We start from the raw sequence: 22238 nt of genomic DNA, 5'->3' as shown, positions 1-22238 counted from the left end.
TAGGTGGATACTAATTTGCACAGTATATATTTGTAATAAAAAATCTAAAATCCACCCAATCTATCGCCTGTAAGATTATTCTTAAAAATTAAAATTGCATGAAATTATTGAATTTTTTAAAATTCAGTCTTAATTTGGAAGTTGATTCTCCATATAACTGCAGAAAATGGCTTCCAAATTAAAACTGATTATAAGAATTTTTCACAATTCTGACTGATTTAAAATTTAAAACAAAATAGTCTGACTGGCAATGTGGAATTTCACGCCTCAATTTGTTACCTTCACTGAATGATATAACATCCCTAAAATGCCGCTCCTAATCCAAATCAGCCTCAAGGTAAATAAGTCCCTTTACAGGAAGTGTTTTAGCATTTATATTTTAAAATATTTTTATACGCTACAGTACCTATTTTGGTCTTAAAGCACATAGTCTTGATGTTTAATGTTTCGTGTGCACTATGATTAAATGTATTCTATAACTGAACCCATTGATCATTCACCCTTACCCTTTGAACACAAAGGAGGTGTGCACGTTTGACACATTAATGCAGCTCTGAGAACTTAATGATTTAAAAGATACTCTGAACATGAACATGATGTGTGGCCACACACTAAACAGAAAATGCAGCTGAAACACAACAAGCATACAAACTGATATCGAGACAGGCCAAAAGCCATTATCAACAAGGCCAATTCATTTCAGATTCCTATTACAAGGTCCTTGTGTTACCACTCGATAGAATGTTACTGAAGCTCAGCTCCACACAACAAAATGTTATGCTCCCTTTTGCCCATGATATTGATATTTGCTGACAACAAAGAGTCTAAAAGGATCTGCCCGCTGTTGATTAGTTTTTTCTGATTGATCTTTGTTCAGGGTTCACATAAAGCAGGGATGTCAAACTGATAACATTGCAAAATTCATTATATTCTTTATTTAGAGAGCATGCTAGGTTTTCTATTTTCTACAAATTAAAGATTTTCCATATGGGTATGTGCCAGACCAATGTTTTTTTTTCATACCTTCATATTGGACAAGGAAAGCACGACAGCCAGCCCAGGTCTTGCTGCCTATCTGACCCATTTGGTCCACTATGAGATTGGTACAATGATGTACCAAATGACAGAATCAATGAAGCGACTGCTTCTTTGACAAAAAACAGAGCTCCAAAAAGCCTCAAGTATAAAATATAGAGATCCATGACTTTGGGGACAAAGGAGGGTTGACTCAACAGAGTGATTAGAGGGAGAATAAATTGCAAGGAATGACTCAACAGAGAAGTCAGAAACAAATTGTATTTATATAGTGCCCTTCACCAGGGGTGGCAACTCGGAGCTCTTAAATAAGGCTACAAAGAAAATAAAACGGAAATACAGAAAGACTGAAAATAACTTAGGGAAATAGTTATAAAGGAAATAAGGATAGAGTGGAAACAAGAATGAGAGAAAGCCCAAGAGACCTCAAACTGAAGACAAACTGGAAGGAGGATGCACCTAATGATGATAATTTTTGCGAAGTACTGATTCACAGGATTACACCATTTGTGTATCACCAGGTTGAGTTGGTAACTCTCTCGCCTCTGTGTCAGAAAGTTGTTGGCTCAAGTTCCACATTAGAACGTGAAACCCATATAGTCTAAGCTGATGCTCCAATGTAGTGCTGAGAGTATGCTGTATTGTTGGAGGTGCTATCCATCAGATGAGATATTAAGTCTGCCTGTTCAGGTTGATGTTAAAGATCCTATGGCACTATTTGAAAAGAGAATGGAGATTCCTCTGTTGTTGTGGTCAACAATCCCCAAAATAATATTGGTCATCCCATGACTGTTTGTGGGACACTGCTGTGCGCAATTGGCTGCCATATATTTCCCACAAAATATACAGTCAGTTCACTTTACAGTATATTCTGTGAAGCGCTTTGAGACGTCTCGAAGATGTGATAAAGCGCTATATCAAATGCAAAGATTATTATTATTATTATTCACTTCACGACCATTTGTGGGACATTGCTATGCACAAACTGTCTGCCACATTTGCCCACAAAATATGTACAGTCATACGACTTTACAGTATATCCTGTGAAGTGCTTTACGACATCTCAACGACATGATAAGGCATTATATGAAATGCAAAGATTATTATATTACTATTACTCCTGACAAAACAATTTTGATATTCCTGTAAAATGTGAAGACAGAGAAGCTAAAACATGTCAAACGGGGATTTGATAGGTTAGAAAGGGAAAAACTGTTTCCACTGGTGGGTGTGTCGGTGACTCGAGATCACAGATTCAAAATAGTTTCTAAAAGAAGCAGAGGGGAGGTGAGAAGAAATGTTTTCACGCAGCGAGTTGTTCGAATCTGGAACGCATTGCCCGAAAGGGTGGTCGAGGCCGATTCGATAACTACTTTTAAAACTGCGGTGGATGGGTATTTGAGGAGGATGGATTTGCAGGGTTATGGGGAAAGGGCTGGGGAGTGGGATTGACATTAATTGCTCTATTCAAAGAGCCGGCACAAACTCGATGGGTCGAATGGCCTCTTTTTGTGTTGTACAATTCTATGATTCTATGTATATTCTATGTGGAGTCCTGTAGCTTAGTGGTTAGAGCACTCGCTTTGCAAGTGAGAGACCCGAGTTCAATTCCAGGCAGGGCGAAACCTTGGGCAAGTTTCCTTACTCCACACGCCTAATAATAATCCCTCCAAAAAACAAAAACAATAATTAAATTGGTCATTTTCAATCTACGACTGTTTGTGGGACATTGCTGTGCGCAATTGGCTGCCGCATTCGCCCACAAATATACAGTCAATTCACTTTACAGTGTGTTCTGTGAAGTGCTTTGGGACGTCCTCCTGACGTGAAAAGCGCTATATCAAATGCAAGTATTATTATTATATTAATATGGTATATTCTCCATATATTCCACAGGGAAGCAGCACTTAAACTAGAATATATTTTTATACAACATTTTGGTGATATTTTATTCTTAAACTCCAGTAATTTGCAGTCTGCTGCTTCTGGAATCTGACTCACATCCACCCACACCACCAACCACAAGCTTTAAGAAACATGCTGATTCTCCAATAAGTGTTAAATCTATCGACCAGCAGAGATGCCGAGATATTCACCCATTATCATCAAGATATTTGCTGAGAATGAAAGAATCACCCTTTAAATGTTAATGTGACTCATATAATATCCAACACATTGAAACAATGTAATATATGTAATAATCCTTGCATTTCCTATAGCACCTTATGATGTTATCAAACCATTTCTAAGCAGTTCACTGGTTTTACTGTAAATTGTGGTGACTGTAGGCAAACCTAACAGACAATTTGAACACAGCAATGAGTCATGAACAGCCAGGAAATTAATGACCATTTTTTTTTCATCTGGAGGATTATTAGCTGAGCACCAGGAAAAACTCTATTCTCTTTTCAAATAGCGTCAGGGAACGTAACACCTACCAGTACGAGGAAAGGAAAAAGTTTAACATGTTGTTCATTCAAAAGACTGCACTTTCAACAAAGCAGCACTCCTGCTGCATTACAATGGAGTGGTAGACAAGAGCATGAGCTCAAAGTTCTGACATCGGGCTTGAACCCACAAGGCTCTGACTCAGACGAGAGTGCTGGCAATTGAGCCAGGCTGCCATTGTGTGCTGATGTACATCATTTAAAAGCCTATTCTCATGGGTGTTGTGCTCTGAAGACAGAAAATAAACCAATTAACCAAGGAGGATTTTGAAGGAGGGATAAAATTCAAAGCATAGATAGTAATGACATGACTTCTTAACTGCAGCAGATTCCCTTGTAACCACAATTCTGGGTACCACCCTGTATCATTCTTTCCAACAGATATTTATTATTTAAAAATACATAAGCATTTTGGTGAATCATCAGTTAATAATATAATTATATGATAAAAAAAATGTTAATGGACCTCAGCAAATACCAACCAAAAAGACGGTAAATTATTAGACGCCCGATGCATTGATTTTCTTAGTCTAAAGGTTTTATCTGGTCTAATGTATTCATGTTACAAACATTAGTACAATATTTGAATGAATCCTACTGTTGAAGTCTTAATATAATACAATTATCCTTGGTTATATAAAAGAAAGCAAATGTATATTATTTAACAACAGAATAGCTGTATCCCTATTTGCTGCTTGCTTCTATAATGATAAAAGTTCACAGTTATGAGCAAAATGGTTTATTTGCTTTTTGGCCTGAGCACCCAAGCATTCAGACACCGGGTCTCTATGAGCAGAGATTAGATGCAGCATTAATGAAGACTCATCTGCAACAGCTATATTACGTAAACAGTACTCTGCTGATGAAGAAGTAAGAAAATCTTCCTCTTTATGTTCCCAGGAAAAGCAATCAAAGTTTTGCCAATTAACTCTTTCAAAAAAAAATAACTACATACATGTATATTTACAAACAATATTGGGAGCTATAGTGAAAGGTGCAGAAGAACAAACATAGATTAATTGTTGTGCGTAAATTAGCTGTCACGTTTCCCTACAAAATGCATAGTCACTATACATCACACTATACATCTTGTGATGCACTTTGAAATGTCCTTCTAATGTGGAACCTGCTTAATCAAATTCAAAGATGATTATTATTATTATGTCACTGAAATGTCTCAAAGCACTTTACAGGATTTTTTATTGAAGTATAATGACAGTGCATTTGTAGGATAATGCCTTTTTGTTGCATTACTTCTCATCTGCTTTAATTGTTCAACCAAATGTGTGAGTTTACCACCTCAAGAATTTTCACGAGGAGACTGAAGATTCTGCGCCACAGGAATAGTCCAAAAATAGAGCAGCAGTAATGGTCTAATTCACAAGTTTTCCCAGTTATTAATAATATTTCTTCATCATTATGTCACCAGCGGAAGATAAAAGCAGTTTATGAATCTCTGATCATAGTTGTAATTTACTGTTCATTCCCGGGGATTATTGTGATGTCCCAGTATATAATAATCCTTGCATTTGATACAGCGCTTATCACATCTTCGAGATACCTCAAAGTATATTGTATAATACTCTGTCTCCTTGACTACAAACTAAAGAATCTCAATGATGAACCGTCTTCTTGAAAAGTCATTGGGTTACAAAATGTAACCATAATTACTTTCAAGGATTACAACGGGCAGACCTGATTCAGTATTTAGCACAAAATAGATTTTATCCAATGATTTATTCTGAACTTAACTCAAGATGAGGAGAAAACTGAACTGATTGCAACTTGTGTCATGGAGCACACAAAAATGTCCAGTCACGACACTCTACAGTAAATCCTGTGAAGTGCTACGAGAGTTTTGACAATGTGATAAGGTGCTATATCAAATGTGAATACTATTAAAATGTCATTTGAGGTATTCTCTCAAGATTTGAAGAAAGAATTTCAATACCACCATTATTGCTGGTGTTAATATCAATTTCTCATTCCCTTCTTAAATTGTTGGGGCAAAAGTTTATCCAACAGCTTCTACATGCAAATAGTGTCTTTGTTATATACGTGGTGGCAGCTGGCATTTGAAACTCAGACCACAGAGCATGTAAAATGTATCATTGAACCACAAATTGATTCCAGGAGGATATTCCCAGTTTTTTTGTATATTTAAATTGGGAAGGCTTATTAAAGGAAATGATCTGAACCATACTTGAAACAAGTTGGTCTAGAACCAAGGTATAATCAGGCTTGAATACCTGTTAAACTAGTGACTTTATTACATACAGCTTTCCATTTGCTGTCAATAGGTAAGGTCCCAGCATATCATTCTGTTTTCCCGAGCAACCAATATAAGGCAGTGTTCAAATTAAAATTGGTTTTCAATAAATGCAGTTATTGTTTGAGGTTTGGGTTTTTACATAAATATTAACCTGTAATTGAATTTCCAATTCAATCTTGCAGGTGTTATTTTAAATTATCCCAATTAAATAGGCAGTAAAATGCTCAGTTCTCTTCTGAGACGTACGTTACAAAGTGCCATAAATTATGAGCTACTCCTAAATTTGTCTGACAATTTTGAGTAAACCTGGTAATAGCTCCATCAACTCAATCAACGCATTCTTGCCCAGCTAACATAGTCTTCAAAACTGTTTGTTTCCTCCCCACATGCTCAGCATGTATGTTCGATCCCTACCTGTTTCTCCATGACTACTGTCCCTGCCTTGCTTTTACAAGGGGACAGGGTTTTCCAGGCATCCTGTATCCCAGTGAAAGAAATTCAACTATGAGAATTGCGGGATAGTCTCACCACAATTGTAATTCCTATCATGCTGAAATTGTGAGGATGATAAAAAAAAGGGAAAGATAGATAACCTTAAGTAAGCTAGGTGGTGGAGAGGAATACCAAAGCCAAGGAGCAGAGAGGGTGCAGGTAGGAGACATGAACAAGGGAGGAGCGTTTTAATGGGCCGGAGAGAATCGGGATCTCTGTAAAATGGGATGACTGGGAATAAACTGTTAGCGTTACGGAACAAGTAGAATGGGAAATATCTGATCAATATTGTGAAGAATCAATAGGAATTTTTATAATTAGTAAAATGTTAACTTGCAAAAGTGCAATTTATAAAATAACTCCACATATGTAATCTCCTCTCCATCTGTGCACTGTGTTTGTGTGTGAGATCCCGAAAGAGTTACAATAATAGTTTGTGTATGGATACAAAGGCAAAAAGCGACTGTAACCAGAGACACTAGGTAGTGCAACTGCAGAGAGTAAACAGGGGACGGAGGAAAGAGAAAGCTGTAAAGGAGGATGCCTTGGACAGAACCAATTATTTTATCTGTACTTTTCCATTTATATTCATTGACAAAATTCAAAAAGACAGGAGCATTTTAAAAATCACTATATTTATATGTTCAAATTAGTTCTTAATAATTGCTTTCAGAGATTTGTTTTCAAGGTTATGTCTCACCCTTAATTATTTTCTCTCTCTCTCTCTCCTATGGATGCAGCATAGATAAAGCAACTTACCAGAGGAAAACAAATCACATTGCAAAGATGATTAGTTCTGAAGATTTTATAGCAGAGATCAATAACCAACCCTGGATGTTTTCCATAATTACAGCAGTGACCTCCAGCAGCTCTTCATCATTCCTTTCCTCTGCACACACTCTCCCCCCATTGCTAGAGTTTAAGAAATCAGCCTTGAATCAGGCTTGTAAAACAACAACAACTTACATTTATATAGTGCCCTTCACCCAGGGCAGCGACTCGGAGTGCATAACAGTGATTGAGCCTGACAGCAAGCCAGCAGGAGGCAGGAGGTGATGGTAAGCAAGGTTGAATAGGAAGGTCTACAGTCATGATCTAAAAGGAAGGAAGGGGCAAGGTGGAGGGATTGAGGAGAGTTCCAAAGCTTCGGGGAGTAGTGCCTGAAAGTGGGCCCCCAATTGCGGAACGGAGGGGATGAGGGACAAGCAGGAGGCCAGAGCCAGCCGAGCAGAGGCAAATGGTAGTGGAGGGAGTTGAAAGCTGCTCAAAAACATAGGCAGGTGCCAGGGCATGAAGGGATTTGTAGATGAGTGAGAGAGAAATCGATGCACACTAAGGAACAGTAAGTACTATACATTCACAAATCATACACTTATACCAAGCAGGTAGATCTTCAGAGAATATCAACTTTAAATTGGCTTTTTTTTTATCTGTCTTTGCAGATGTGTAGTAATCCAAGCCACTATGCTCTGCACAAAGGAAAACAATGAGAATGATCTTTATCATGAGAAAAATGAGCTATGAGCTGGGCCAATAGGAAAGTGAAAAGGGCCACACTTTTTCCACGGAATCCGCTACAAACACCCCCGTCTGCTACAAACTGGTACACACAGTGTACTAGGCTCCGGGCTTCTCACTCTGTTTGCTCAATGCTGCTACTGCGGGTGGAGAGGCTCCGGAGGGTTGTGATTGCGGAAGTGGCGGAAGCGGGAAATCGGCTTTGCCACTAGTGAGTGTACTGCAATAGAAATACCAGCTATGTCACACCACTGCCGTCTACTTGCTCAACGCCTGGCCTAAACTGAGCTCCTGCGACCAATTCTCGGTATGTGCTGTACGATTCAAATTAACATTTTCAGTATTTTAAACATAACTACATTTACAGGAAATGTATGCCTATAGTTTTAATCTGGTTGGTTTCACAAAATATATGTCTCAATATGTGTCGATCAACTCTGTTCAATTTCCTGCAACATTTGTCAAAGGTCCACAACTGTTGGCAGATATCTCCATAAGTTTCTATTGGCCCAGGCTATGAGCATTAATTATACAAACAAGGGCCCTTCAGTGTTGAAAGGAAATGTCTCAGAGGAGAGGGGTCTTTATAGAGATACAGAAGAATTTAAATGGGATTGAGAACATGAGCCCAGAACAATAATTTGATGCACCAAGAGAGACGAAGAAGAGGACAGTTTTAGAGTTGCAAACAGTAACTTCATGAGAGAACATGGAAAGATTTGTTTACCAAAACGGCTTAACAGCAGGTTACCAGAAGGGATGGCTGACGCCAGAACAGAGGACTCATTCATAGAAAATCGATACTGAAATGGGAGGTCAGTAGAATGGGGATTCTGAAATGATGAGATCAAATGGGTCAAAGGGCAGTCTTCATCCAAATCCTCTCTTGTCATCTTGTGATCTGCCCCCTCAAACATATGCACAGAGCTGTTTGCCGGCATCTGACTGTGCTCAGCTTTTACTGATTGAAGTACTGAAGTCTAAAAGTCAGCATTTAAACGCTGCCCCACTGTGCCAATATATTGATTTTGTTTTAAAAATCAAGTCAGCTAGAAAGCACTTGTGCCAACTCTTACTGAAGTTGCAAGGGGAAAGCAAAGTGAAGTCCAATTCTAACTCCAGTTACATCAGTGGTGCTCAAAACCCCAGTGCAGTGGTACCAGCCTCAAAGGTGCAGTTACAAACACTCCATGATTATATCTCAGATAGTACTTTCCATTAATCATCTCTTTCAATTTCATCCCTTCAAACGAGTACACTAGTAAATATAACTTTAATATTTTGTCGAAAACAAAATGACTAGCCTTGAAAGCTTCAAACACAATTTTCCCTCTCATAACGCCACCTTATGGAACAATGAGAATATTCTTTGTGAGAAAAGACTTTTATGCTTTGAGTCATAGAAATCGGAATAGTCGTTTCCTAAAAATGTCAAACTAAAGGTCGGAAGAGTTAACTTAAAATAAATTACAAATGTACACCAACCCAATTACTTGATTCAAAAACATAATGAAGAAATTCCACCACACTGCTTCTCTCTGTGGTGGAAGCAGCAGTAATAGTTAATTTATGCTTTTCATGCACAGTTGTTCAATTTGGCTGTAACATCTGCAACCTTTTTATTCACTAAGTTAAACCGCTGATGTAAAATGGTAAATCAAGTTCCCAGTGACCTCTTTTTTAACTGTGAGAATTGCTACCACATCTTACAAAAGGACGCAGAACAATGCCAATTCATAACCAATTCAATGTGGTAAAATAAAACGTACTGCACGAAGACTTAGGAATTCCCAGAAGGACAAGAATTATTCCTGGAGTACTTTTTTGTGTGCAGTGCTTTCTCTAACTTTTGTCTTCTCCGCTAGATATCAAACCGTTTGGAAGAAATCTACGGTGAATAGAAAAAGAGGTAAGCAAAAGAGAGAATAAATGGCAGTGAGATTAAGATGGGTTAGAATAGAAAGAGAAAGGAAGAAAAAGAGTTGCATAAATGAACTGTAAGTGCCAAAATATAAAAATAATAGAAAAAAAGGATATCGTGAGGAACAAAGAGAAACAGAAAGTGAATATAATAAAACTGATACCAAAGAAGAAATCATTAGCTAGTGGCAAGCTGCCAAGCTACATCAGCAAACAATAGTTCAGAGCAAAGAGAAATGTATATGGTCCAATCCTACCATTTAAAATTATGAAGTTACTGTGCACCTAAAGCACTTAATTTTGAATGTATTAATGCAATTGGTTAAATTGTACATAGATCGAACCCAAGTTTCTAATTGTAGACCTAACAAAATATTATACTCCTCTCCTTCTCTAACCCTTTTTCCCCATATCTCACCCAACAATTATTCATGCATGAGCGTGGGAAGCATGTCAAGAGACTATTCAATTATGAGACCAATCACAAATCAGCCTAGTGCTGTTTAGATATCAACACTTGCAGCAAGACATGCTGGATAGCTTTCAAGTGCAAAGAAACCACCACTCACTTTCCTATCCTTCTTAGCCTGGGGACATTTGTCCATGCATTTGTCACCCACCTCCCGACTCGACTTCTTAAATGCTCTCTTTGCCGGTCTCCCCAGCTCCGCCAGGCACAAGACCCACCTGATCCCAAACTCTGTTACCCGCATACTCACCCGCACTAAACTCTGTATCCCCATCGCACCAGTTCTAAACAGGCTCCCTATTGCCGAACGGATCCATTGTAAGATCCTCACACTCGTTTTCCAATCCCTTCATGAGTTGGCACCTCCCTACCTCCCCTACTTGCTTACCCCACAACCCACTGCCTCCACCCAACTGCCTTCTACACATCGCTCGTGCCCTCCATTCCATCATTGGTGCCGGGGTTTCCACCACTACGCCCCAAAACTCTGGAACGGTCTTTCTCTATCCCTCTGCCTTGCCCCTTCTTTCACCATCTTTACGTCGCACGTGAAGACCTTCCTATCCGACAGTGCCTATGGTCAACTCCCCTTCCCCCGGCTTGGCATTGTGGTCCACCACTGTCAAGTGCTCGGGGACGTTACCCTGCGTGAGCGGAGCTTTATGAATGCAAGTTGTTGGTGTTGACATAGAATCATTGAATTATATAGCACAGAAGGAGGCCATTTGGCCCATCGTATCTGTGCCGACTCTTTGTAAAGAGCTATCCAATTCAATCCCACTCTCCTACTCTCTCTCCATAGCCCCGAAAACTTGTCCTCCTCAAATAATTATCTAGACATTGAGGTCAATAACGTACACAACGTCCTTCGGATGACACATTAAACCGAGGTCCTGTCTACCTATTCAGGTGGATGTTAAAGAACCCATGGCACGATTTGAAAAGAGAAGGAAGTTTTTCCCAGTGTCCTGGCCAACAATCCCCCAAACAAAATTCATCACTCACTCCATAGCTGTTTGTGGGAAATTGCTATGCGCAACTAGCTGCTGCGTTTCACTCACAAATACACAATCCACTTTACAGTATATCCTGCGAAGCCCTTTGAGATGTCTCAAATGACATGATGAGGCATTATATCAAATGCAAGGATTATTATTATTATTAACATGCAGTAACTCCACTTTACAGTATATTCTGTGAAGTTCTTTGCGGCATCTGCCTGACACAAAATGTAAGGATTATTTTTATTATGGTTATTAACTGTAGAAGCCATCCCACCACTGCCATTCTGCAGAGATTTATGTAGACTATGTCACAACCATTACCCTATTGAGTTTATATTAATAATGTCCCAAATGTACTAATTTTCAGTTGCAATCAAAAGGATCATAAGAAAATGATCCTTTTTTTATTGTTCTTCAATTGAAATTTGCTGTTTTGGTTCTGCTTATCTGATGCATCACTGAATTTAAATTCATGAAAATATCATGCCTCCTACCAGTTATTGTTACAATCCGCTATCAGTTACTATTACAGTGAAACAGACAGATAAGAAAGACAGGTTAGTCATTAGTCCTTTCAGTCATCACTTAGAAATGATTCAACTTTGAATTTCATTCATGAATAAAACAGCTTAAAGTTATTCAGCTGGAGATATAAATAAAGCAAATGCTTTACTGTTCTTTCTGCAACATAAGTACTAGGATTACAACTTGTTATATGAATTCATGCACACCCAAATATTAAACTATCACAGATAATCAGTTATCTATATAAACTTCAGCTTCCTCGAAACCTAGTTTAAAGAAGATGTGAATTTTATTCAATATTTCACAGTGATAAAATTATTATTAATAATTCACACTTTTTTTCAATGTGTGTACTCAAATTTATTTCAAATGCTGAACTGTTGCTGACTGGTTATTAAAACATACTTTTATGTTTGTGGGACACTGCTGTGTGCAATTGGCTGCTGCATTTCGCCCACAAAATATACAGTTAATTCACTTTATATTCTGTGAAGGGTTTTGAGACGTGTCAACGACGTGATAAGGCATTATATCAAATGCAAGGATTGTTATTATTATTATACGTTGGGGGGACATGTCAAATCAGCAAAAGCCTTGCAAAGATAAGTACTGGACCAGGCTGATCACTGGCCAATCGAGTTCATGACAGATAAATGCAAGGTGCTGCATGTAACAATAAAATAGCCTCCACCTATAAAAATTAACAAGATACATTGATAATCAGTTGAGTTTGGATCTCCAGAAGTCATGGTTAAATTCTCTAGAGATATGTTGAAGTGGATCTGATTGCAGTCTCCCAAGCCCTAGAAGAGGGGAAGAAAGCCACAAGGCGTATCCCAGGAACATGCTATGAAGAACAATTAAAGAAGCTGGAGCTCTTCGGTCTAAAAGAGCAACACTTCAGAGAGCTTATAGATATATTATATATGTCATGGGATAGAGAAAGTAAGCTCAGAATACTACTTTCAGATACACCAAGACAGCAGATCAAGAAGAACAAGTTCAGGATTGTGTCGGTCAATTTTAAGACAGAAAAGATAAGATCAAATGCCTTTTTCATCCAAACCGCTTGTTATTTTGTATCTTAGAAAATAATTCTTCAGTATAGTCATACTGTTTTGAATTTACATGCTTCTACTGCGCATAAAAATAGTATTAATCGATTAGCTGCAGATATTTCAAGCTGCTCAATTCAATAATTTAAGAATATTTTGTATAAATGTTTTGATATTTGGAACGCAACCAATTTTTTTCAACAAGAAATGGATAGAAATAATACAGAAAGCATATGGGAGCCTTGGTTTTATTAATAGAGGCATGGAGTATAAAAGCAAGTAAGTTATGTTATGTTGAACCTTTATAAATTGCTAGTTAGGCCTCAGCCGGAGTATTGTATCCAATTCTGGGCATCACACTTTAGGAAGGATGTCAGGGTTTTGGAGAGGGTGCAACAGAGATTTACCAGGATTGCACCAGGGATGAAGCACTTCAGTTATGTGGAGAAACAAGAAAGGGGCAGATTATTCTCCTAAGATACAAGGTTGAAGGGAGATTTAATAGGGGATTTGATAGAGTAGATAGGGAGTAAAAATTTCGTCTGGCGGGTGGGTCGGTTACCAGAGGACACAGAGTGAGAATAATTGGCAAAAGAACCAAAGGAGAGACAAGAAGAATTTTTTTCACAGAGAGTTATTACGGGCTGGAATGCACTGCCCGAAAGTGTGGTGGAAGCAGATTCAACAGTAGCTTTCAAAAGGGATAGGTATTTAAAAAGAAAACAGTTGCAAGGCTATGGGGTAAAAGCAGGACGGTGGGACTAGTTGGTAACTCTTTCAAAGCGTCGTCACAGGCACGATGGGCCAAATGGCCTCCTTCTGTGCTGTAAGTTCTGTGATTCTATGTTCATAATTCATTTCAGTATTAGTGCTTAACATTGTCATGTGTGTAATTTGCCTTTTTAAAGCATTTTTTATTCACTTGGTACTGAATTTTTCTCACAGTCTGCAGCACAGCAGTGGATATTTCTTTTAATGCCACGACAATGAAGAATGTCATATATACAATGTCCAATAAGACTTCATGAAGACAATATATTAGCATTTGTATTGAATGGTAACATGCAAATCCTGCTCCGTTGGCACAGCTGAGCTTTACTTTACTTACCCAAATTAAATAAACAGAAAGCGTAGGCAAGTTACTGATACATCTGAGCTTTAATATTTGTATGCAGGAAGCAATAAGGAAATATTAGATGGTAAACTTTCTTCTTCCTGATTAAAGAGTCCCAAATGTGCAACTTCCACTAGGGTCTGCAAATAGTCTACATCGAACAAATAATATATGTATCAATTACTCGCTATTTCGTTCTTGATGCATATATACAATATGTCTAGTTCTCCTGTCAACATCTGAACCTGGAACAGACACAAAACGCACAGATTTGCTGCAGCTTGCTTTTATTATTTTAGACAGCAGAGGGAGAGTTGAAGAACTACTTGTTGTATTGACAAATATTCTATTTAACATTTACAAGAATGTTTGTGATTAATCAACACAAAAAGTGACCAAGATATCTTCACATATTACTTTATCTTTTATAAGCAAGCACATGAAGTACCTTAAATGCAATGGTCTTAAAATACTGTCAAAACTCTGCTTTAAATGTTTTCAGAATTTTGGTATAACATTCTTGATTATTTTAAAAGTCCCACTGCAGGAAGCAAATGATACAGCTTTCAATGAGCAGATAAAAGTGTGACAATATCCAACAATTAAACTAACCTTTCAAAACTACAGAATTGTTTTATATCCAAATTAGAACATAGAAACGCTGCATATTTGGGCTATTCAAAATACACTTTGAATCAAAATTGCACACATTGGACCAAGTATGATAATCCTTCAATTTACTGAATGACACCAAATTCCTTTCATTTACTGCATACTGCTTCACCACTTACATAATTCAAACAAATATTGACGTATTGTAGTACTCAATGTTGGTACCCCTAGGAAGGGATGCTGGGCCTGATGTATAATTCGAAACAAGTCTCCAGCTCCCAGGGATGATGTCTAAGCTTAGTGACTGAGGTGCAAGAGCAGCAAAAGTAGCAGTTGCAATGATCTGTACATATTTATTTGTGTAAAAAATTCTATTGGGATTCATTTACAATATTGGCATTTACAAGGTCTGAATTTCACCAGCAGCGATTGACCTATGGCAAAATGTTGATGTTGTGAATACCAACACTGAAAGGGAATCTCAACAAGAATTATACATTGTACCTTAACATGTCACTGCATAAATGCAAACCCTGAAGACGTGTGAATCATACAACAATTTCCTTTTTCACGCTGATCTCTCACTGCATAAAGAAATGTGGACAGTGCATCCATGCGGTACAGTTACTGTGAACTGGATCCGGGACCAAACGTCCGGAGCATACACAGCAATCGGTCTTTAATGCAGACAGAGATCACAAGCATCGAGTGGTGCGAGAGAGTGCAAACATTAACCTCCTGTGAGCGCAATGGCATCAGAAAAGCTCTGGCACCTGTAATGCACCTTTACAAGACGCCCGATTTAGGGTTCACTCGCTCAACTGTGTAACCTTTGCGACAAAACGAGATGGGTATCTGCCTTCGATTTGCAAATAGGTAACGACACTGTGTCGATCACTTGAAAATGCAATGAATTAGAAACTTTTTTTCTTCCCCCCCCACCCCCACCCCCTTTGGAAACTGCGTGATAAAGTCTACTCCTTTCCATAGCTACGCTTTTAAGTGCTCAAGGTTCAAAACTTTACAGGTGAGGGTCCACGCACATCATCCTTGACAGCAGCAAATTGCACCCTGCACTCCCAAGCGTTAAACCTACACCCCCCACCCCCCACCCACCCCCTCCCCCACCCCCTCCCCAACTAAAGTGGCCCAGGAGGTTTAGCTAAACCTCGCTCCTTACCTGTTTGCTGTACTTGTTGTTGGTCTGGCAGCTGTATTCAGAACAGTGATCCGATTCAATGGAGATGTTGTCTCCGGTGCCGACGAAGGTGTTGGCCGGCGGCAGCTCCTGGACGGCTTGGTGTTTCTTCCCAGCAGTGGGGGACTGGGGGTGAAGCTGCACCGTTGGCAACGGGGAGCTGGACTTGTAATGTCTCGCCAGGTCGGGGCTGCCCGGTCCGCCGTTCATGGAGCGGTAGCGTCCCATACCGGGACTCTCCGTGAGCTTCTCATCCGCGCTGTCGTACCTCTGTCCGTTGGGTTTGGACGCCTCCACGGTCACGATGCTGCTGTACAGGGGCTGCTTGGACTTCTTGTTCTTCTTGTCCTTCTTGGGCTTCTTGGACTTGTCGTGCTGCTGCGGGGTGAAGAAGTCCTCGGGGTCCTTCTTCCCGGCTTCGTATCCGTTCTTGGACTTTTTGGGTCGGCAGTACCGGGCCAGGACCACGACCAGGATGACCAGGATGACGGTCATGACCCCGGCCACCACCCCGATGGCGATGCTGAGCCGCTGTTTGCTCAGCTCGTAACCCGGGTCGCCGGCGATGTCCTGCCTCAGCGGCGTGTGGAGGCTCCGCGAAATCTGGGCTTCCACCGCGCTGGCGTTGGACACGCTCTCGTTCACGAAGACGTGGACCAGGGCCGTGCTGCACTGGGAGGGTTGGCCGCTGTCGTTGACCTGCACCACCAACCGGTGCAGCCCGTGGTGCCTCTGGGCCAGTTTGCCCACCAGGGAGATGACCCCGCTGGCCGGGTCGATCTCGAACAGCCTGAACGGGTTCCCCCCGACGATGCCGTAGCCCAGGTCGGCGTTGACCCCGCTGTCGCTGTCGGTGGCCAGCACGGTGGCCACCACCGTCCGCGGGCTGCTGGAGGGCGGCAGGAGGGCGTACGAGGCGTTGCTCGGGAAGGTGACCGCCGGCGCGTTGTCGTTCTCGTCCATCACGTGGAGCGACACCCGGGCGGTGGAGGACCGGGCCGGTTCCCCCCCGTCCACCGCCGTCACCCGGAACGAGTAGCTGGTCTGCTGCTCCCGGTCGAAGGACACGGTGGAGTAGATGGTGCCGGTGGCGTTGTCGATGGAGAACAGCCCCCCACCGTCCTCCACGTGGAGGGTCATCTCGGCGTTGGAGCCCAGGTCGGCGTCCATCACGGTCACCATGCCCACCGGGCTGTTGGGCTGCAGGTTCTCCTTCACGTAGAAGGTGAACAGGTCCTGCATGAAGGTGGGATCGTTGTCGTTGGTGTCGGTGACCAGGACCAGGACCCCGGCGCTGCCCTGGAGGCTGGGGCTGCCCTTGTCCCGGGCCACCACCTGGAACTCGTAGCGCTCGGTGCGCTCCCGGTCCAGCACGGCCCGGGCGCTCACCAGCCCGGTGTCGGGGTGGATGGAGAAGATGCCCTGGACCGGTCCGGCCAGGGAGTACTCCAGCTCGGCGTTCCTGCCGCCGTCGGCGTCGCCGGCCCGGGCCGTGAAGACCGGCTGACCGGGCGGGTTGTTCTCGGCGAAGGGTACGGTGAAGAGGGTCCGAGCGAAGACGGGCGCGTTGTCGTTCACGTCGGTGACCCGGACCAGCAGCGAGTTGTTGCTGGCCAGGCTCGGGCTGCCCGAGTCCACGGCCACGATGACCACCGAGTACTCCCTCCTGGCCTCGTAGTCCAGGGGCGCCGAGGTGTGCAGGAAGTACTTCCTCTTCTGCTCGCTCTCGGGCTCGCTGGCCGACTTCAGCTGGAACGGCACGTCGCCCACCACCGTGCAGGTCACCGCCCCGTTCTCGCCCTGGTCCCGGTCCGACACCTGCACCAGGGCCACCGGCGTGTCGACCAGCACGTCCTCGGGCACGCTGGCCACCCCGGCCCGCAGCGGGATGCGGCCGATCTTGCGGATGTCCACGGCCGGCACGTTGTCGTTCACGTCCCGGATGCCGAGCAGCAGGGTGGCCCGGTCGGTGCGGGGCGGCTGGCCCCGGTCCTTGGCCAGGGCGGTGAAGCGCAGCTGCCCGACCTCCTCGCGGTCGATCCGGTGCAGGACGCTGAGCCAGCCGGTGGCCTCGTCCAGCCGCAGCAGCCGCCGCACCGACTCGGTGGCGGCCCCGAACACGTACTCGATCTGCCCGTTCACCCCGGCGTCCAGGTCGCTGGCCCGCAGCTGCAGGATGGGGGTGCCGGGGGGGCTGTTCTCCGGCAGCTCCGCCTCGTACACGCTCTTCTCGAAGCGCGGGCTGTTGTCGTTCACGTCCGAGATCAGGACCCGCAGCCGCGCCGACGACGAGCGGGCGGGGTCGCCGCCGTCCCGCACCCGCAGGCTCAGCTCGTAGGAGTCGCGCTGCTCCCGGTCCAGCGCGCCCTTGACGATCAGCTGCGGCTGCTTGTCGCCGTCCGGGGTGTCGGCCACCTGCAGCTCGAACACGCTGCTCCTGCCCGGCACCGGCACCGGCACCGGCTCCCCTCCACCACCGCCTCCATCGCCGCCAACACCGCCGCCACCGCCGCCCGCCGCCGCCGCCACCGGGCTCAAACCTCCTCCTGCCGCCCCCCTCACCCGGCTCTGCCCGGCCCGAGCCCCCCCCGCCGCCCCCCGCCCTCCTGCCGCTCAGCTCGCTCTCCTGCACCAGCTCGTAGCGCTCGATGCCGTTCCGGCCGAAGTCCCGGTCGGTGGCGGTGGGCAGCAGGTACAGGGTCCCCACCGGCCGGTTCTCCTCCACCGTCAGGGTCAGCACGGGCGAGGGGAAGCTGGGCGTGTTGTCGTTGATGTCCTCCACGATCACTTTGCCGTCGTACAGCTCCACCCAACTCTGCGAGGGACCGATCACCGACACCTCGAAGTCCATGAAGCAGTCGTTCTCGTCGAAGATCATCTGACACTGCGGCAGCTTCTCGCGGTCGATGCGCCGACCGGTGGTCCTCAGCTCTCCGGTCATGTTGTCGATCTTGAAGTAGTCGGAGCCCGACTCCAGGCTGAACGTCACCTCGCCCGACCCCGGGCCCGTCGCGATCACCAGATCGGTGGCCACATTCCCGATCCGGACGTCGGCCGGACCCTCCTCGGCCACCCGGTAACGGAGGGCTTGTTTGCCGGCGACCACCCGCACCGCCGCGATCCGCAGCCAAAGCACCAACGCGAAGCGGCAGAAACTCATCGCTCCCGAATGCCCCTTTCTTTCCGCACTCTTCCTTCTTCCCCCCCTTCTCTCTCTCTCTCTCTGTTTCTCTCTCTCGCTTTCCTTCTTTGCTTTCTTTCCTTCTTCCCTTCCCTTCCCTTCCCTGGGCTTCACCTTCTCTCTCTCTCTCTCTCTCTCTGTGTGTGTGTGTGTGTCTCTCTCTCTCTCTCTCTCTCTCAGTGGTACCGGGATCTGTCCCGGTTCCCTCGGCCGCCGCCGCTGTGCATTCAACAGCACTCAATAAAGTAATCTGCAGTTTCTTCCCGAATCCGGACCCACACACATCGCTTTTAGTTGCACACCCACCCACTCACTATCACTCCCTCCCTCTCTCTCCCCCACCCACCACCCCCCCTTTTTTTTTTGCTTCTTCTCCACCCCCCCCCCCCCCCCAACTCACCCCGCACCCTTTTCACCACATGTAAACCGAGTCGGGATTTCGGTCCCGTTTGAACCGCAACACCGAAAAGAAAAAAGAGAGAGAGAGAGAGAGAAAAATAAAACACCGTAAAGCGTTTAAAGTAAAAGCTGATCACCTTGAATCCATCCTCGGTGCAGTTTGGTCGTCAGTCAGTCACAGTCACACACACACACACACACACACACGCACAGCTCTCGCTGATCCAAGTTTGCTCTCTGCATCCGCAGTTACTGTCCCTGTCTGTACCTGCACGGTGCGGCTCACTGGACAGCACTGTGTGCATGTGTGTGTCTGCAGCACTCGGAGCGATTCAACGTTGCTATTGCAGTCTTTGCCTCTTTTTTTTTTTAGCAAACCCCCCACACCCACACCCACACACACACCCCACTCCCTCCCTCCTTTTCCACACTCTCTGCCTTTCTCTCCCTCCCTTCGTCCGTCCGTCCGCCCGCCCGTCCCTGACTGACTCAGAGGCAGCGACTGACTGACAGTCGTGGGAAGAGGTCTGGACCCGATCGGAAAGTTGAAAGGTTGGTGGTGAGCCTTTTTTTTCTCTCTCTCTCTCTCTCTCTCTCACTCACTCACTCACTCACTCTTCCCCTCGACGCGATCGCCCCCCCTTCCTCTCCCCACGCTCCCTCCCTCTCTCCCTCTCCCTCCCTCCCTCCCTCTCTCCCTCTCCCTCCCTCCCTCTCTCCCTCTCCCTCCCTCCCTCCCTCCCTCCCGGTTGCTGCTGAAGTTGGCGACGATCGCGGAGTCCCGCAGAATAAAGGTTTTGCAGTTAATGACTTTATTCGTGTGCGACCACAGAGCTGGCGGTGGGAGGCTCGGGGGGGGGGGATCAGAAACGGGTGCAAACGCAGAGAGTCCTCCGAGTTGATCGCGAATTTTAAGACGATAGAAAAAGACACAATAATCCCGACTCAGCGACAAACTGATCTGAATGCACGAATCTTCAAACCGGCGGAGCCTGCAAATGCATCGCTTGTGGATCAAGTGGGAATCGTTGAAACCCCCCCCTCCCCACCTCCCCCCCTCCCTCCCACCCCTCCCCAAACGAAGAGGGCGAATTACAGCTGCAGCGCTCTTTTTTTTTTTAACAAGAGCAAGTTTTGCTTATTCCGGTCCTTCCAAGTCCATCTCAGTTTCCTGACGCAGTCCTCGCTGTGGTGCCCAATCCCTCCTCCCGCACACGGTCGGTCCTTCCTTGTTATTCCATCAGTGTCGATCTGCCGGGGAGTTCGTTGCCATTCCTTGCAGCCCAAGTTGGGTCTCTCTCTCTCTCTCTCTCACTGTGTGTGTGTGTTGTGTGTGTGTGTGTCGTGTGTGTACAATTCAGACGCTGTGTTCAGAAAGTAGCTGCGGGTGGTACGGATGGCGCACAGCCCGACTCCACACTGAGGAGGTTTCTTCCGGGATCGGAGTCTACAAAAGAGTGAACGTGTGTAGTAATAATGTTCTTCTCTCCCTCGGGCAGGAGGTCTGCAAATCCCCCTCCTTCCCTGTTATGCGGTGCGCGGGGCTGGCAGTGGGGCTCAGGTTAGCGGCTCCCAGTCCTCCCTCCCCTCCCTCCCTCCCTCCTCTCCCTCCTCATCCCTCCTCTCCCTGTGTGTCATCCTGTGCCGAGTGTCGGAGGGAATGTGAGACCTGTCTCTGACTCATTTGAGGCGGCGTCACCTACACGAGTGAAAAGGGGAACTGAAACGCGGAGAGAAAATGCAGAGGTTCCTCTTTCCACATCATCAATCTCTTCTTATTTGCCTCGTTTTATATTTGCTCCTTTACCCCCCACTCCCCACCCACCCCCCTCTCTCTCTCTCCCTCCCTCTCTCTCTCTCTGCATACGTCCGACACCGTGTTGTTCTCCCATTGAAACACGTCTCTGGCGTTTTCAAAACCCCTTTCCAGCTATTTCTTACCGCACTCCCCAACACCGTCAGGAAAGCTTCACTCACCCAAACAGCACGACCTCGTCTATGTTTCTCTTTAAAAGTATTCAGCGAGTGAGTTCTAAAAATACACATCGGTGTTACGCATAAATATATGATCCACACACACACACACACACACACACATATATAGTAGATGCACAGTTTGTTCTGCAACATTCAGGGGTTAAAAGGTGTGCACACAAAAAAAAATCGTGTTGCATTCAGACACAGTGCATGTGTGCACCGTGAATGCGGGGCGAACGTGTGCTCAGCAATGTAACTGTCGCTCTGTGTATATATATATATATAATACATATTAAAACATTTTATTTGTGAATGTAGAAGGGGGCGCACATCCCACTGCGTCTCTCCCTCCCCCTCTTCCCCCCCCTTTTCTTGTTCGTGTGCCAAGGTTAGAGTTTGGGGAATGGAAAAAGGAAACGTTATGTCACGAGAGGAAAACAAAAAAACCTCCCGGGCTCGGCTCGGGGGGGGGGGGGGGGGGTGTGAGCTGCAGATCCCCTCAGCGATCTCGGGGGGTAGGAAAGTGCTGGACGGTGTTCGCTGTTGGGGGGGAGAAGTGCGCTGATCGGCGCCGCCAGTCTTTACGATAGGGAGAGAGGGAGAGAGAGAGGGGGAGAGAGGGGGAGAGGGGGAGAGAGGGGGGAGGGAGAGAGAGGGGGAGGGAGAGAGAGAGAGAGAGGGGGGAGAGGGAGAGAGGGGGAGGGAGAGAGGAGAGAGAGAGGGGGAGAGGGAGAGAGAGGGGAAGAGGGAGAGAGAGAGGGGGGGAGGGAGAGAGAGAGGGAGAGGGAGAGGAGAGAGAGAGGGGGGGGAGGGAGAGAGGGAGAGAGGAGAGAGGTGTCGGAGGGAGAGAGAGAGGGAGGAGAGAGGGGAGAGAGAGGGAGAGAGGGAGAGAGAGAGCAGAGGAGACGGGTCGGCTGAGAGCAGACGCATTTGCCGGAGGAGTAAAGTTGAAGGCTTGTCTCTGGCTGGTGATGGAAGCCGAGCCCGAGCTGAGCTGAGCTGAGCTGAGTCAGCGAGACG

General features: G+C 45.2%; 1 protein-coding gene across 2 annotated transcripts in view; it reads right to left on the bottom strand.

Moving 5' to 3' along the window:
• Nucleotides 1–18912, bottom strand: part of pcdh7b (protocadherin 7b) — a 213493-nt gene extending 194581 nt beyond the window's left edge. Inside the window, exons 1-2 of one of the 2 annotated variants that reach the window (XM_042341224.1) lie at nucleotides 18169–18912; nucleotides 15644–18098 (exon numbers count right to left, since the gene is read on the bottom strand). In XM_042341224.1, the coding sequence (XP_042197158.1) occupies nucleotides 15644–18098; nucleotides 18169–18821 (3108 nt within the window). In that variant the 5' untranslated portion in view covers nucleotides 18822–18912. Of the gene's footprint in view, nucleotides 1–15643; nucleotides 18142–18168 lie in introns of both variants that reach the window. The other variant, XM_042341217.1, reaches the window with a different exon arrangement.
• Between the last annotated feature and the right edge of the window lie 3326 nt (nucleotides 18913–22238).

The sequence above is a fragment of the Callorhinchus milii genome, unplaced genomic scaffold, assembly GCF_018977255.1.
Source record: "Callorhinchus milii isolate IMCB2004 unplaced genomic scaffold, IMCB_Cmil_1.0 Scaffold1, whole genome shotgun sequence".
In the NCBI taxonomy this organism is placed as follows: Eukaryota; Metazoa; Chordata; class Chondrichthyes; order Chimaeriformes; family Callorhinchidae; genus Callorhinchus; species Callorhinchus milii.
The sequence above is the reverse complement of the archived record's forward strand: the minus strand, read 5'-3'. Positions and strand labels throughout refer to the sequence as shown.